This window comes from Leopardus geoffroyi, chromosome D2, assembly GCF_018350155.1.
Source record: "Leopardus geoffroyi isolate Oge1 chromosome D2, O.geoffroyi_Oge1_pat1.0, whole genome shotgun sequence".
In the NCBI taxonomy this organism is placed as follows: domain Eukaryota; kingdom Metazoa; phylum Chordata; class Mammalia; order Carnivora; family Felidae; genus Leopardus; species Leopardus geoffroyi.
In genome coordinates this window covers 87,775,441-87,793,238 of record NC_059334.1, presented here as the reverse complement: position 1 = coordinate 87,793,238, position 17,798 = coordinate 87,775,441, and the positions used below count along the sequence as shown (strand labels likewise).

At 53.1% G+C, this 17,798-nt stretch overlaps 1 protein-coding gene across 5 annotated transcripts in view; it reads left to right on the top strand.

The window, feature by feature from the left end:
- CFAP46 (cilia and flagella associated protein 46) overlaps window positions 1–17,798 on the top strand; it is a 97,765-nt gene that overhangs the window by 26,953 nt on the left and 53,014 nt on the right. For 4 of the 5 annotated variants that reach the window (XM_045439327.1, XM_045439330.1, XM_045439326.1 and 1 more), the window contains 6 exons: window positions 1,221–1,386; window positions 1,784–1,933; window positions 2,310–2,417; window positions 2,684–2,850; window positions 12,677–12,808; window positions 13,201–13,363. In XM_045439327.1, coding sequence (XP_045295283.1) covers window positions 1,221–1,386; window positions 1,784–1,933; window positions 2,310–2,417; window positions 2,684–2,850; window positions 12,677–12,808; window positions 13,201–13,363 — 886 coding nt within the window. The remainder of the gene's footprint in view (window positions 1–1,220; window positions 1,387–1,783; window positions 1,934–2,309; window positions 2,418–2,683; window positions 2,851–12,676; window positions 12,809–13,200; window positions 13,364–17,798) is intronic. The other variant, XM_045439329.1, reaches the window with a different exon arrangement.

Genomic DNA, 17,798 nt, shown 5'->3' with positions numbered 1-17,798 from the left:
GGCTGTGGGGGCACAGGGAGGGCTGCTCAAGCATCCCAGGCTCCGTTCACCAGCTGTGCACCCCAAGCCAGATGCTCACCCTCTCTGAGCCGCAGGGCGGCCCATAGTGGTGGAGGAAGGCCTCGGGCCCACCTGGCAAGGAGCGCCCCCACCCTCACTGTGTGTCAGCACGGAGCCGGCCTGCCCCACTCTGTTCCAAACAGAGTGATTCTAAGGAAGGTTTGCTGAGACCCGGATCAGCTGGGAAAAATGGAAGCAAAGAGCGACTCCTTTGTACGAATCTCATCTGGTTTCATGGAAGGTTGCAAACGTGCGTCTGTGTTTTCTTACGTAGACGGATGGGAGCCCGGGAGATTGCTGTTTTCGTGAACTAAAATCGGAAATTTAAAAGCAAGACAGACCACAGTGTCACCCGACAAGGGTGACATTTAAAGACTCTCCTTGTGTGTTTTTTGCTGGTTTGGTTTTTAGTCTGAGCGATAAGCTTTAGGTTTTCTCATCAGATACCGGAGTAGATGTGCTAGGCGGGGTGGGAACCAGCAGGCCGCGTGCCGGTTTTCGTCAGGGACGATTAATAACGAACACGGAGCCCGAGCTAGAGAGCCCCTCGCTGGGCAGCGAGCAGGCCCTGTGGATGCCCCTCTGACGCAAGCGCCCCAGCGGGGCTCCGCAGACGCCAGCCTCTCCCCTCCCAGCACTGCCGTGAGTTTCCATCGCAGACGGAGCTCAGACTCTGAGTCCCCGGTTCTGGACGTGCGGAGACCGTTTGCAGCAGTTTTCAACGTTTTGGTGCCATGACGTTGCCAGTGAGAAACGTGGGCGTTCTGGCCGAGGCCCATTTGATCTGTTAACCAACCGGTAGAAGTGCCCGGGCCGCGACTGAGGCCTGACGGACGCCCGGCAGCGGGCACGGAGGCCAGGTGGGCCTCTCTGTCCCGCCCCGACGATGCCCCGGGGAGCCCGCCCGCCTGGCACGGCGGCGCCCTCTCGCCAGGAAGGCCACCTGTGGCGGGGGAGCCAGGCGTCACCGGAGCGGCCCTCGTCACAGCCAGCTTCCCCTAGGAGGCCTTGGAACAGCTTGGCAAACTGGCGCCAGGACCACGGGCGCCTGTCGTTGGTCCCGGCAAGATGGGAGCCTGGCAAACGCACTTTGTCACGGACTCGTCTGCTTGAGTCTGTGCGTGCGACTGTGTTCTCACCTGCCGGCACGCTCTTTCCAGAGACTTCACTCTGCTGGGGATGCTCTGCAACACTTTGGCTCGAGGCTTGATTATCAACTGGATTCCGACCCAAGTGCCGGAAAAATCTAGAAGACCCATGCGCCCGAACCTGTTTCACGCACCACTGGACCCAGGAGCCAGCGCTGAAGTCAGGACCGCGGTGGAGGTAGAGCCCTCGCTGCGCGAGGCCGGGGGGGGGGGACCCTCACTCCACTAGCGCAGGTGACGGGTGGCCATTAGGAGGTGAAACTGGCTAGGGTTTTCCACTGCCAGGAAATGGGGTGCAGGGCAAGGAGGGGCGGAGAACATGCATTTCTGTAAGAGGAAGACAGAGAGCCGGGTGTTGTCAGGGAGGGGAGGCGGTGGAGCCGGGCAGGTGGCAGGGCCAGCGGGGGGCCCCCCAGGGGCGCGTGGGGGCCAGGCCGCCCAGCTGCAGGCCTGGTGCCTGTTTAACCCCCGCCGGTCTGACCACGAGCCAGGTCCACTTACTTTTACTAGTTTGGGTCTTGGCTCGGGCTCCTGTTCAGAGTTCAGGCTCTAGAACAAGGCCCCATCTGTGTTAGGTTTGCGAGTTCGCCCTGAACCTGAGCGCCGGGACGGAGCCCGAGGAGGTGGTGCCCGTGAGCACCCGGCAACAGCTCCTTGCCACCTGGGTGAAGGCCCGGCAGCTGCTACAGCAGCAGATCGGGCCGCGGCTGGGCGCGGACGAGCAGGTGCCAGGGGCCCGGGGCGCGGGCGGCGTCTGGGAGCTCCCCGGGGCTCGGAGGGCTCGGCCGGCCGGGGCCTGCAGGGCGGACGCCTCCTGCTGAGGTCTTCCCTGGTCTCCCGCCTGAAGGGGGACAAGCAGGGACCCAGAGAGGAGAGCTCCCACAGACGTGGGCTCTGAGGTCATGGGCGGGCCCTGCCCCACCCCCCGGCCAGCCCAGCCAGCAGACCTGCTGCCTCGTCACTGCCTGGAAAGGGACCTCGGAGAGAAACCGACACACCGATGGCTCTGGCTGTCGCCGCGATGCCGGCGTGTCCCAGGGCTCCGGACCCCAGCGTCCCGGTACCCCCGGGCTGACGGGTGCTTACGCTTCCTTCCTCCAGAGTCCCAACGAGGACATCAACTCGGTGACCAGAGTTCTCGTTGCTCTGGAGATGTACTCCTGCAACGGGCTGGGCCTCATGGACTTCTCCGTGCCCCCCTTGGCCCAGGTAGGCGCCACCAGTGCCCAGAGCCCCCAGCCTGAGGCCACTCGTTCGGGTCAGCTGCTCAGACTCAGAGCCGGGGTCAGAGGGCCTTGCCTGAGGCGGCAGACTGGGTGCCCTGTCGCGGGACCCCGTCCTCACCACGGCGCTCACCTGCCCCTCGCAGGGTGCCCGAGCCATTCCACGTGGGAGCCACCCGTGGCTCGGGGCGGGGACCCCGGGGGTGGCACGTCAGCCGCACTAACAGACGCCCCTTCTCCCCTGCCCGGAAGGTGGTGGAAATGGCTTCCAAGTGCAACTGGTCGGACCCCCTGGTGGAGCTGCAGACCCTGACACGACTGACCCACTTTGCCCACATGGCCCACGACCACGAGGTCGCCATGGCCTGCTCGCAGAAGGCCATCCAGATGGGCATTAGGCTCCTGAGGATGTTTAGCCGGTAAGTAGCTGTGGACCGATCCCCCTGAGGCCAGGAGGGGTCACCGGGCCCGAGCACCAGCCTTGGGTCGTCCCAGCACGTGTCCCGGCAGCCGTGTCCGTGCGTCCGCGCGCCTCTGCCTGCCAGCTCCTCGTCAGCCAGCACGACGCCGTCAGCCGTGGCTCCAGAGAGCCGGGTTCAGAAGGGTTCTGAGGCCACACAAGGCTCCCTGGCCGTGAGCATGACGGTCACGGGCACAGAGGCAGAAAGGGGCTCCCGGGTCAACCATCTGCCATCCCCGACAGACAGAGCTTTGATGAACATAGTTCTGAGTGGGCAACACAGACGTGCCACATAAATTCAGAAGTCACCGAGGGGGTGTCCCAGTGACAAGAAAACCCTCCGGCCCTTGTCGCCCTGCCCGCTGCGGGCTGCTCGCTCTCCGGAGGCCATGGCTGCCGGATGTCGCGGCACGAGCTCCCGGACCCCTGTCCCCGTGCGGCGCTGGACGCCTGCTTTCCCTCACAGCTTCCGGTGGCTCTCGCGTTCCGACCTCCGATCGGGAATTGTGTTTCTGCGTCTTTCCCCTCATTGTGAGTGTCAGGCTGTTTTAATTTGTTTCTACTGTGAGTTTTTTCCATGGTGACGACCGTTTTCCTTGAGGGTCTTGTGGGCTATTTCCTGGAAACCACGAAATCACCGACTCGAGAGTATGAAGAAGACGTTTGTAGTGACTCAGCAGCCAGGGTGGGCGGGCCAGACCCAGGTGTGCCGAATTACCACGTGAGGCCAACCTCGGGCCGCGTCCGCGTCTCGGGTGATTGGCAGCGTGGCGGGGGGGGGGGGGTCTGTCCCCGACTGAGAACCCCAGGGACACGGATGCATCCGCCATATCTCAGCGGCAGTTCCGGGGCCTGCGTGGGACACACGCAGCGTGTATTTGGGGGCCGACAAATGAATGCCACCTGAGATGTCTTAACACCGCCGGCCTCCAAGTGGCCGGGGTCTCAGATGCGCGTGGGGTCGTGATGGGGGCGGCGCGTGCAGGATGGCTCCCTCCAAGGACCCCGCGGCACCACCTCAACCAGCTCTCTGGTGGGTGCCACCGTCCCCATATTGCAGGTGAGGAAACCGAGGCAGGTGCAGGCCACGTCTGTGGCCGGAGGCCACCTCCCCGGCAGGTGGCAGAGCCGGGCCCGGGCCCAGGCGTCCGGTTCTTCAAGCCCACGCTCCCAGAGACCCCCGGATGCAGCCTCTTGGACGCGGCCACGCGCCCATTCTGTGGGCAGGAGCACGCCAGAAACTGCCGGAAGAGTCAGCCGCGATCCCTGTGGGTTCACGTCCCTGAGATGGGCACAGCACCCGGCGACGGGAGCCCCCAGGACGCAGGGCAGCAGGAGAGGCCCCCTCCCATGGGTAGGGCTTGGGCCCAAGTAACAAGGTCCATTGCCGAGAGGTAACGGGGAGCCTCGTCTCTGGCTGGTCGCCGTAACTTCCTCAAGAATCGGACGCTGTTGTGGCAGCCTGTGTTCTGAGGGCATGCGTCGGTCCCAGCTGCCCCACGAACAGAAGACCGCGTCACACTCTGCAGCAGCCGACTTTCCACCTTCTCCCTTCTCTCCGGGTGGGGTGGTGCATGCCCGCCAGGACCTGCCCTCCTCAGACGGGACGCTCAGGCACAGAGGCCTGGTGTGGGGCAGCGGCGGGTCGAGGGGAGACCCAGTGGCTCTCGTGCCAGCCGGGGGGCTCCAACCACGCGGGGGCACAGGAAGCTCCCTCCGAGGGCCGCAGGGCAGGGAGGGGATGGACGCGTGGCTGAAGAGTCCGGCTGAGGACTCCAGTCACCGGCCCGAAGTAGCAGGTGGGGGTGCCAGTGAGAAGGTGGCCCTGCGAGGAAGGTTGGGGTGGGTTCCCAGGACCGTGGGCCACACGACCCGTCGAGACAAGGCTGCCTTCGAGCGACCCCGGACCTCAGGGCAGCGCCTCCGAGGCCCAGGGGTCCGTAGACGCAGAGGCAGAGATTTCTGGAAGAACACCGAAGCCGTGGATGTCTGTTGGGATGAGGTGGGGCGGGACGAGGCTTCCCCACAGGAGGGGAGGAGAGGCGGCCGGCGGAGGGTGAGGGCCGTCGGAAGCTCGTGGAGCCGGCAAGTCGAGGAACGGGCAGTTGACTAAACCCTCTGAGGAGCTGGACGTTTGGGGCAGGTGTCCGTCAGCCTTGCCCGAGGTACCCGCGCCCACCGACCTGAGGTGGCAGCCGTGGGGGCGTCAGAAGGGCTCCGTCTGAAAACAGAGTAGCTGAAGCACAGCCGTGACGGAGCCTGTCCGTTCTCATCGTCCGCACTGAGGGTCGTCACGAGGGGCCCTTCCTCCGGCACAGTGTGGACTGACCTCTCTCAGAGGCTACGGGTTATTTTCTCTCAACAGTCTGTCCTGAGAGGTGCTTGGCTTCCACAAGGGAAGTCTCCCACGCTTTCTGACTTCCCACCCCAGCTGGGGGAGACCGAGGGGTGGTCCCTGGTCATGCAGCTCGGTGGCTACCGGGCGCCCACCCGCTTCTGGCCTCCGCCCACGCAGGAGCCCAGTGCCCTGAGGCGGGACGTGCGGCTGCCGTGCACAGAGCACCTGGCCGCCTGCCGGGACACCTGAGTCCGGGCGGGGCACCAGGGCTCCCCTGCTTGCTACCGGCTCCCCACCAGCATCTCAGCCACACTCCCAAATAGGGAGAATTCCTCGGGATACGCAGATTATGCGACAGCCAGAGGAGAACGTTAAGAAAACCCCCTCAAACTTACTTGAGAAGTTGCGGCATTTAAAAAGTGTGTAGTGTTGTGGAAGAAGGAATAATCAAGGACTGGAGATCCCTTGAAAAGAAATTGAGTGAAGATTTCGGCGTGAGGAGGGGCTCCTGGGCGGCTCAGTCGGTTGAGCGTCCGACTTCAGCTCAGGTAACGATCTCACAGTTCACAAGTTCGAGCCCCGCGTCGGGCTCTGTGCTGACAGCTTGGAGCCTGGAGCCTGCTTCCGATTCTGTGTGTGTCTCTCTCTCTTTGCGCCTCCCCTCTTGTGCTCTGTCTCTCTCTGTCTCTCAAAAATAAAACATCAAAAAAAAAAGGTATCAGTGTGAGGAAATCTCTCAGGAAGTAGATGAAAAAGGACGCACACAGAAAATGTGACGGAAAAGCCAGGAGCCACACCGGAGACACACCGGAGGTCCAAGGACTAACCTTCAGAACCCCGGAAAGAACAGAGAGCGTGCTTCAGAAAGAAGTTTGAATGCGGATTGTGATGCAGGAGGGCAGACAACGCCGCCGCCTGACAGACGCTGTCACCAGCAGGCAGCAGGGGAATGAAGTCACCCTCACGTGCAGACGCACCACAAGGACACGTCTGGTCATCACAGATGAAGAGAGTGTCCGAACCGCCTTTAAAAGAAATCCTTCTGCACCTCAGCAACTTCTTACGAGACACGTCTCCAGAGGCGAGGGAAACAAAAGGAAAAACGAACTACCGGGACCTCGTCAAAATAAAAAGCTTCCGCAGAGCGAAGGAAACAAGCAGCAAAACTAAAAGGCAACCGACGGAGTGGGAGAAGATATGTGCAAACGACGTATCAGATAAAGCGTTAGTATCCGAACTCTATAAAAAACTTACCAAACTCAACACCCAAAAAACAAATGATCCAGTGAAGAAATGGGCAAAAGACATGAATAGACGCTTCTCCAAAGAAGACAACACGGCCAACCGACACACGAAAACACGCTCGACATCACTCCTCATCAGGGAAATGCAAATCAAAACCACAATGAGATACCACCTCAGACCTGTCGGAATGGCTAAAATGAACAAGTCAGGAGACTCTGGATGCTGGCGAGGATGTGGAGAAACGGGAACCCTCTTGCACTGCTGGTGGGAATGCAAACTGGTGAGGCCGCTCTGGAGAACAGTGTGGAGGTTCCTCAAGAAACTAAAAACAGAACCATCCTACGACCCAGCAACTGCACTACTAGGTATTTATCCAAAGGATGCAAACATGCGGATTCAAAGGGGCACACGTTTATAGCAGCGCCATCGACAACAGTCAAATTATGGAAGAGCCCAGATGTCCATCGATTGATGAGTGGATAAAGAAGATGTGGTATATATATATACACACCCTATGGAATATTAATTACTTGGCGATCAAAAAGAATGAAATCTTGCCATTTGCAATAATGTGGATGGAACCAGAGTGTATTATGCTAAGCAAGATAAGTCAATCAGAGAAAGACAAATATCACATGGTTTCACTCATATGTGCAATTTGAGAAACACAGCAGATGAACATAGGAGAAGGGAAGGAAAAAGAAAATAAAAACCAGAGAGGGAGGCAAACCATAAGAGACTCTGGAATATGGAGAACAAACTGGGGTTGCGGGGGGGAGGTGGGTGGGGGATGGGCTAAATGGTGATGGGCCTCAAGGAGGGCACTTTTGGGACTAGCGCTGGGTGGCGTTTGGAAGTGATGAACCATTAAATTCTACTCCTAAAATCATTATTACACTCTATGTTCACCCACTTGGATTGAAATAAAATTAAAAGTTAAAAAAAAAGAAAGAAATCCATCTGCAGAGTCACAGGAAACATCAACGCAACAGCCTTTTCCAAACACTGGGAGGCAGAAGAAAAATGGCGCTTTCTAGGTGGAAATAGTTCGCAGCCTAGATTTTAACCCACTCAGACTTTGAGTCAAGTACGTGGGGAAGGAAAGCCATTTTTAGGCAGACAGGGACCCGGAATATATGTTTCCCACACGCCTGTTTGTGGGAAAGTCACTTGAAGGATATGCTCCAGAAAAACAAAGGAATAAACCAAATGAGAGAGAGATGTGGGATGTTTGGAATAATAAATACGTTCCAGAAAAGTTGTCACACTGTGCTGCTTGCTGGGAGGGCTCCCTGTCTGAACTGGAGCAGGACGGAGGGGGTGCTGGAGCGAGGGCAGGGAAGACAGAGGACCCGGGGTTAAGCTAGGAAGAGTAGAAAAGGCACGGTGCTAAATGAAAATCGTACAGTGGAGAAAAAGCCAGTGGGAAGCCCTAGGAGACACAAAACATTTGCATTATCATGGTGTTCACTGACACTTTAGTTTTGGGATTAACAGTTGTGGCTACTTCACAAAAGTGTTACCAGTTTTGGCAATTCAAAAGCCAAACGCTTTTGCAGGGGAGGGGAGAGTCCAGAAGAGAGGAGAATGGCTGTGACAGCAGCCTCGCCTGAGAAGGTGAGCGGTCAGGTGTCACTTGCTGAGGGTCCACGAGATCTGAGCTGGTATAACGTTTTAAAGAATAAAGATAACAAATAGGGGGATTAAATTAATCCTGTAATCATCTATATTAATAAGTTGAGGGCAAAAGGAGGGTCTGAGTAGTGTAAATTTTTAATTTTAAAGAGAGAGCATGTACAAGGGGGAGAGGGGAAGAGGGAGAATCTGAAATCTTGTTTTAAAATATCTATTTATTTATTTTGAGAGAGAGAGAGACAGCGCAAGCGGCAGAGAGAGAGGGAGAGAGAGAATCCCAAGCAGGCTCTGTGCCGTCAGGGCAGAACCTGACAAGGGGCTCGATCTCACGACCGCGAGATCACAGCCTGAGCTGAAATCAGGAGTGAGGCTCAACCGACTGAGCCACCCAGCAGCCCCAGGTCTGAGTAATTTAAACTTCATCTGTCGTCGTAAGAATTCCACAGGCGATGTGTGCAGCTGATAACGTTGGGAAGTCAAGTTAGATGCCAAGTTTTAGAGGCAAGCATATGCCTACTAGAGGAGAGGACTAAGCGTTTAGAAGTCATTCCCTGCAGGGAACAGCGCTGCGAGGTGAGTAGAAGTAGCAATGCCTCCCCGTGTGCAGGTACCGTTTTGATAAAAATGGACAAGTTATTTTGAAAAGAGAAACTGCAAAGACATTCTTCTAGAAAGAGTCAGCACCTGAACGCTGCTGCATAGTCGTTCTGTTGTTGGGTTAAAAGTTGCTTCGCTGCTGGTGGCGGGCGGGCCAGGAGGACTCGGTCAGGGCGGCAGGGTGTAGGCTGTAGGAAGTGTGGCCTTGCCATTCTTCTCCAGTGATTCTTAAATTGAGTTTCATTTTAGAATGAAAAATCTTATGTAATACAATAAAAGAAGATAAAAATAGAAATTTATGCAAATAGTAATAGGGAAAGTGGAGGTACCATAAAAATGTAATTTCCCCTTCGACTTTTGAAAGCTCATTTATATAGCATCGCTGCCCTCTAGCGGCATCCGGAGTCACTGCACTCAGCGGGATTGCCCCTCGTACCCGGGTCTGTGGTTCTGACCGTTCATCCAGCCTGCTGGCTTGCTAGCTGTGTCCAGGCATGCTCCTGGGTGCTTGGCAGCTGGAGAGACACGGCCCCTGGTTCTGGAAGAGATGCCCACTTGATAGTGATCTTGCTGGCCACTCAGAACGTTGGACCTTGTGCCTGGTCAGGCAGGATACATGGTCACATTCAGCCACATGGCACTCGCTGCAGATGATTCACTGTTTCAAGAAAATGACACGTATTTCAAATGTTTATGCTAATCTTTCCACTTTGCAGTTTATAGGTAGAAACTCTAGTGTGGAATTGGTCACAAAGTAATTTTATAATAGCGATGCACAGTAATAGTCAATTTTTAGTTCTTGCTGAAAAATAGTGCAGTTTCTAATCAGTATTTTCATCTCTGAGTGTTTAATTACCAGAATAACTTTCACACTCACACTATCAGTATAAAGGAATGTCCATTAATAAGAAATTTCTTGCAGATCGTTAAAACAGACACAAAATAGATTAGATAGTCTAATTCTAGATAGTCTAAGGTTAGTTGGGACATCTCTACTTTGTTCAGCATTTTCATTTAACATAATCATCAATGTTGGGTCTTTATAGAAATTTATATAATATATACAATAGATTTAGGTAAATTATTAATAATTTATATATGTGTATAATATTTATATCTTGCATATAAACATGTAAGATATTTAATATTATATTTATTGTATATTATATTATATTATATTTATCTATAAACAAATAAGTGTATAATATAAAATAGGTCATTTATAGAACATGTTTGTTTATAGGTAGAAGTCCCTTTTCCTACCATTTCTGGCCATTACACAGTAACAGTTACTATACTCTTGTGCTGTGAGAAAAAACGGTAAAGCTTGGCAAAATACACGAACCAATTACTGCCAAGCATTGGACAACAGATGATCCAACGAAGAGATTTCTGTAAAAGGGAACATCAAACGTGGCTGCACGTTCACCCTTGCTTTCTGTGGGGTGGGGTTGGAGGGGTGTTCAAACGTCAGCGTTGGGAAGCACAGCGCAGACAGAAGACACACTGGGACGAAACAAGGACCCGTGCCCGGGGCTCCTGAGACAGCCGGCATTTATCGGACATGATGTGAGAAAAGAGATTACTGGACAGAGCTTGTATGTTCCCAGGCACTGAGGTGTGATTTCTAAGCTGCAGAGAGATGCTGGAAGCCATCCGTGTTGAGGTGTTTGAATTGGCCAACCAGAGTCAACTTGCCAGGCGTCCAAAAAGACCGTATGCCTTAGGAATAGGGCTGTAAGGGCCACTCTAGACTTACCCTACAAAAGCCTCATTCAAATCTCCGTAGGATAAACTGAGGCACCAGTAAATTAACTGCCCGTCAGAATGAACCCCAACATCCCATTAAAGGAAGGCAGCAGCATCCACACTCAACAATACAGCCCTTGCAGTGTCCAGCATAAAATCAAAAAACCTACTAGACGTATGGAAAAACAAGAACGTGTTCTCCATACCAGGAGAAAATACAGTCAATAGGATAGGAACAGTTAACAGACGCAGATATGACACAAAGTTTGAAAATTAGAAGACAACAAATGTAAAACTTAAAGCAGCTGTTATAAAGACAAGAAAGCATTTTTAGTGGAAAAATTAGTGTACAGGTGGGGAATTTCAACAAAGAAATGGAAACTGTAATAACTAAGTGGAAATTCCGGAACTAAAAAATACAACATCTGGAAATGTTTCCCTGGGAGAGCTTAACATCTGAATGCTGAAGAAGTGGTAAGTAACTGTGAACGCAGCTCAACGGAGTCTGGAAACCACAGCACAGGGAGAAAAGACAGAAAACCAAAATGAACAGAACTTCCACGACACGTGGGGCAGAATCAAGTGGCCTAACCCAAGGGAAATAGGAGTCTCGGGACAGAGGCAAGAGAGGGAGGCGGAGATACGGATATTCGAAGATGGAAGAGTTTAATTTGTTTCCAAATTGAGTTAAAAACATCAAGCCAGAGATCCAAGATTTTCAATGACTCCAAGCAGGATAAACACAAAGAAAACCACAGCTATTTTCACCGCAGTCCCATTGCTGCCGGCCAAAGGCAAGCAATCATTGGACAGAAGTCGGAAGGCAAACGGGTGCGTTGTGGGTAGGAAAGCAAGGGTGGGACTGCAGACTTCTCAGCAGAAACAACGTGGACTGCCTAACGTTTTAAGGGTTAAAAAAGAAAAGAAACCTGCCAATCTAGGATTCCTGTAAGAAGAGCCTGCAAAAAATGAAGGCAAAATCAAGGCATAAGATAAACTAGAGGTAAGGTAGGTAATCCATTCCTCGAAGAGATGCCAGAGGAAATTCTTCAGGCTCAAGGACGATGATAGCAGGCGGAAACGTGGTTGAAGAAGCCGGGAGACACCGAGGTGGTGACTGCGTGGGGGAGCGCAAATGACTTTCGCCCTCAGTTCTTAAGTTCTTTAAAAGGTTTTGCCTTTTTAAAACGGAAATGCATCGCGTGGTGGGATTCTTAGCAAATATGCAAGTAAACTGCGTGACCGTGAGAACACAAGTGGCAGGAACGAGGCACGTCACAGAACACTGTTCAGAGGTTTTCCCACCGCCTGTGAAATGATGTATTAACCCAAGCTACACTGTTAGTTGAGGGTGTACGTTGTAATCTCTCGGGCAAGTACTGAAACAATAGCGAACAGAAGGGTAACTAAAAATCCAACAGGGGAGACAAAATGGAATACTGAAAGGTCGTTCACTTAGCCCAAATGGGGGAGGAAAGCAACAACACGCGGGACAAACGAAAGCAAATGGAAGATTCCGCCCCAACCACACCGGGTATGGACCGAGCGGAAGTGAGCCGTCACTCCAGTTAAAGAGCAGGGTTTATCCCACGGAATACAGGAAGCGTCTGAGACCCGGCCAGAGGCCTTTTCAAGACACGCTCTTCAAAAATAAAGACTCAGGTGGCCCGTGGAGGGAGTCTGCCCAGGAACTGTGTGTATTTCTCTGGGAATAAATCCAGGGCCCCCCCAGCTGGGTGTTGGGGATCTGGTCCCCTCCAGCACGGGATCCCCCTCCCGGGGGCGATGTCTCCGTGTGTGTGGTGGTACCTATGCACAAGCCCTGGCGAGGCCGGGGTAGTAAACGTTTAGGGAGAGGGTCTGGCATCCTTGACACAGCTTTGAGTCGAAACTGTACCGGACTGAGCTCCCGGCCCAGAGCGGAGGCCCTCTGAGACCAGCACACGGGGGCGCAGGGAGCGGAGCCCCGTTGCCCCCGGCGGGGCTCGGCCCTGCTAGGAGGGGCTCGCTGTGCCCACCTTTTGCTGCTGCACAGAAGAACACAGATTCGTCATTTAACACGCCGGTTCGTGGTTCTGGGGGCTGAGTGCGCTCAGCCAGTTAGCTGCGGTTTGGGGGCTCGCACGAGGCTACTCTGGATGCCCCCAGGGCTCGTTCACCTCTCTGCACAGCACCTGTCTCCCCGAAGAGCCCTCCTGCCCTCGTACTTCTCTGTCCCCAGGGAGGAGACTCAACTGGTGGCCGAGATGCTGAGCACCACAGCCTGCATCCAGGGCAGGAGCATCCTGGAGAACCTGAAGGGCAGAAAGCAGCTGCGCCTGGCGGCCGCGAGGTCCTTCACGGAGAGCGCCAGGTGCGCCATGCCGGGCTAAGTGGCCAGTGTGACCGCGTGGGCTGTGGGCTTGGCGTGCGTGCTGCCTGTGGGAGGTAGACGGACCGCAGTGCCGTGGGGTGAAGGGTACGGGGCTCAGTGGGGACTGCCACTAGGGCTGGCCCCCCCTTGTGACCCTGTGGCCGGGGCCATCTCGCCCCTTGCGGTCACATCCACTCCGCCCCATGTTCGAGAGGCCCTCGGGCACGAGTGGGTCGCCACAGGCCACATGGCCATCGGGGGGAGGGAGCGCCCGCGTCCGGGGTGCTCCGTGGCGCCCAGCCGTGCCCGCTCCCCGGTAAATCGAGAAGCTTCCCATGTCGCTCCTGCATCATTGGTGTCTACGCCGCTCCAGCCCAGGGATTCCCTTTCAGGTTCGGGGGCATTGCGGGGAGCAGCGCCCTGGTGATGCTGGCTGTGAGGCAGTACTGGAACACCTGGCTCCCGCTCCTGTCCTCCGCGGCCAACAGGAGGAAAGCTAAGGCTGCCGTACAGAGGCTCATCGGCATCATCAATAAGACAGAAGCGAAGAAACAGGTGTGCCATGTGGGGCCACGGCGGGGCAGGCGTCCTCCGGAAAGGGAGGGCGAGATCCCCGGGGAAGACAGACCCCGGGGAGCCGTGGAAACCAGGAACACAAGGGCCAGCAGAGGAGGGGGCCCAGAGGACAATGACGTCCCTGAAGCCCGGCAGGGCAGACACGCAGACCTCTCTTTCCTCCTTCCTCCCCTCCAAGGGGACACTGACCGTTCCCCAGAAAGCCCCAGCAGGGGAGGGGAAAGGACAGAACGGTAGATTCAGATGGCCGAGGAAAACCACAGAAACCTCTGGGCCAGAGCCAAAGTCTCGGCCTGACTCCACCCCACAGGCGCCCCATCGCCAGGGCGTGTGTGGTCTTGGTAAGTCACCACCCGCGGCTGGCCCCCTCTGTTCACCTGGGTGCAGACCCGGCTTCAGAGGGCATGCGGAGGTCAGTGAGGGCTGTCCCGCCTGCTGACCACGTGTGTCCTGTGCCCCAGGACTCGGCTTCCCACGGGGACTCCAGCACCTTTCCCGTCCGCCCAAGAAGGCCAGGCTCAGACCTAAACCTGCAGTTTTCAGCAGGGCCTTTTTCTAAGGGAAGATCTGCAGGTCAAAGTCTTTGGCAGACAGAGGTCCGTGGTCAGACGGTCTAGGGTAGAGCCCGTGGGCGGAGCTTCGTGGGCCCTCAGTCCGGGCCCCAGCAGAGCCCTCAGAGGCCGGCGGCCAGAAGAGCTGTGGGAGGTTTGGGGGGACAGGACGAGCTGGGGGAGGTTTGGGGGGACAGGACGAGCTGGGGGAGGTTTGGGGGGACAGGATGAGATGGGGGAGGTTTGGGGGGACAGGACGAGCCGGGGGAGGTTTGGGGGGACAGGACGAGATGGGGGAGCCACCCTCTGTGCTGATCCAGAGCCAGGCCTGTGGCAGGAGGGCCCACAGCTGTGCGTAAAATTCCCAAGACTGTCTCTGGTCGGGGAGACTGCTGTTCAAGGGACAGCAAGAAGAAAATTGAAAATCAGAGCCTCATAGAAGAAATTGGCTGATGCTTCCTATTTTCTTACAAAGATATTTATGACCTCTGATGGCCTAAGCCCGGTGTGGGCAACCCCCGCCCAGGGGCCAAATCTAGCCTGTCTCCTATATTTGTAAATAAAGTTTTATTGGGACGCAGCCATGCCTGATCATTTACATATTGCCTGTGGCTTGGCTACAACAGCAGAAGGGAGTAATTGTGACACAGACCATGTGACCCACAAAGCCAGAAGTACTTGTTCTCTGGCACTTTACAGAAAAAATTTGCCCAGCCCGGGTCTAGACATTTATAAAACTCACCTAAGGTTCAGTTCTTTCCAATGGGCTTTTTAAAAAGTTGTGATCAGGGGCGCCTGGGTGGCGCAGTCGGTTAAGCGTCCGACTTCAGCCAGGTCACGATCTCGCGGTCCATGAGTTCGAGCCCCGCGTCGGGCTCTGGGCTGATGGCTCGGAGCCTGGAGCCTGTTTCCGATTCTGTGTCTCCCTCTCTCTCTGCCCCTCCCCCGTTCATGCTCTGTCTCTCTCTGTCCCAAAAATAAATAAACATTGAAAAAAAAATTAAAAAAAAAAAAAGTTGTGATCAAATATACATAATGTAATTACCATTTTAACCATCCAGAAGTATATAATTCAGTGACCTTAATTATATTTAGTGTTTTATGGCCATCACCAGGGTCTGTGCCTGCAACTTTTTCATCATCCCCAACAAGAGCCGTCCCCATGGAACAACAGCCCCACTCTCATCTCTATCAATGGGAAGACTCTAGGTTCCTCACTGAACAGGAATCACACAGCGTTTGTCCTTCTGTGTCCGGTTTATTTCACTCGGCATGGTGTCATCAAGGTTCGTGTAGCAGGTGTCAGCATTTCCTTCTTTTTTATGACCGAACAATACTCCGTTGTGTGGATGGACACCATTTTGTTTATCCACTCATCTGTTGCTAACATGATGGCTTCATCCTTTCCACTGTTGTGAAGAGTGCGGCTACACACGAGTGTGCAAATACGTTTATGTCCCTGCTGTCAGTTCTTTTGAGTCTACACCTAGGAGTAGAATTGCTGTGTTATCTGGTACTTCTGTGTTTAACCTTTGAAGGAAATGCAAAGCTATTTTCCAAAGCAGCTGCTCCATTATACATACCCACCAGCAGCTTTCCAATTTCTGCACATCCTGTCAACACTCGTTGTTTCCGATTTAAAAAAAAATTATACCCATCCCAGTAGGTGTGAAGAGATACCTCGCTGTGATTCTGATTTGTATTTCCCTGATGACAACTGATTTTGAGCATCTTTTCATGTGCTTATTAGTTATCTGCATATTTTCTTTGGAGAAATGTCTGTTCGAGTCCTTTGCCCATTTTTGGATTTTTGTTGTTGTTGTTGTTGTTGTTGTTGTTGTTGAATTGCAAGAGTTCTCTATATATTCTGGATATTAATTCTTTATCAAACATCAGATTTGCAGATTTTTTTCTCTCATTCATTTGATTGCCTTTTCACTCCCTTGATGGTATCCTTTGACACACAAAAGTTCTTAATCTTGACAAAGTTCAACTACATTTTTCTTTTTACCTATGTTTTTGGTGTCACATCCATGGAGTCATTGCCAAATCCAATGTCATGAAGAATTTTTCCAATGTTTTCTTTACGAGTTTTATAGATTTAGCTCCTATGTTTCAGGTTTCCCCCACCCTCACTTTGAGATAATTTTAGTATGTGGTGTAAGATAGGGGGACAGTTTTATTTCTTTGCCTGTGAAAATCAAGTTTTCCCAGCACCATTTTTTTTTTAATGTTTATTTAGTTTAGAGAGAGACAGAGTATGAGCAGGGGAGGGGCAGAGAGAGAGGAAGACACAGAATCCGAAGCAGGCTCTGGGCTCCGAGCTGTCAGCACAGAGCCCGACACAGGGCTCGAACTCATGAACGGCGAGATCACGACTTGTGTCGAAGTCGGACACTTAACCGATTGAGCCACCCAGGTGCCCCACCCCGCACCAGTTGCTGAAGAGTGTTCTTTGCCCGTTGTATGATCTTAGTGTCTTTGTCAAAAGTCATTCACCATATATCTGAGAATTTATTTCTGGGATCTCTGTTTTATTCCATTGGTGTATATGTCTGTCCTTGTGCCAGGATCACACTGATTCGATTCCTGTAGCTTTGTGGTAAATTTTGCAGTCAAGAATTGCGAGCCTTCCCACTTTATTAATCTTTTTTGAGGTTATTTTGGCTACTTGGAGCTGCTTGCAATTCCACATGAACTTGAGGTTTGGCTTTTCCATTTCTTTGGAGAAGGGTGTTGGGATTTTGAGGGATTGTATTGAATCTATCGATCACTTTGGGTGCTATGGACAGTTTAACATTTTTCCATCCATGAACAAGTGATGTCTTCCCATTCATACAGACCTTGTTCACTTTCTTTCAGCAAAATGTTTTCATAGTGTTCAACATATATGTCTTTCACCTCTTTGCAAGCATTTAATTCTCTTAGGTGATGGTATAAATGAAATTGCTTTTTGTCTCAGCTCAGGTGGCCATAACAAAATGCTGGGTGCCTGGAGGGCTTAAACAGTGGAAATTTGTTTCTTACTCTTCTGGAGTCTGGAAGGAAGTCCAAGATCAGGGAGCCAGTAAGGCCGGGCCCTTGTCCCATCTTGCATACATCTGCCTTCTTGCTCTCTCCTCGCTTGGGGGCGTGTGGAGATCAGCAAGGTCTCCGGTGTCTCATCTTTTTTTTTTAAAGATTTTTTTTTTTAATGTTTATTTCTGAGACAGAGAGAGAGAGAGCATGAGTCAGGGAGGCGTGGAGAGAGAGGGAGACACAGAATCAGAAGCAGGCTCCAGGCTCTAAGCTGTCAGCACAGAGCCTGACGTGGGGCTCGAACCCACAGACTGCGAGATCATGACCTGAGCTGAAGTCGGATGCTCAACCGACTGAGCCACCCAGGCGCCCCTCTGGTATCTCATCTTATAAGGACACTAACACCATCATGAGGACCCTCCGTCATGACCTCACTTAATCCTAATTACCTCCCAAGAACCTCATCTCCAAATATCAGCACACTGGGGATTAGGGCTTCTGCATGGGAATTTGGTAGAGGAGGGACACAGCTAAGTCCACAGCACTTCCTGGTTTTGTTTTCAGACTGATCACTGCGGGTACATAGAAAAACAACTGACTGTTGTATTGTTGTGTCCTGCGACTTTGCTGCATTCAGTTATTTGCTCTAGTGGTTTTCTTGGGGATTCTTTGGGATTTTCTATACCTAGGACCGTATCATCTGTGAATAGGGACAGTTTTACCTCTTCCTTTCCAGTTTGGCTGGCTTTTATCCTGTTTTCTGTCTATTACTCTGGCTAGAATGTCCAGTAAAATGCTGAAACTCCCTCATCTTTTTCCTGATTTTAGCAGGAAGCTTCAGTTTT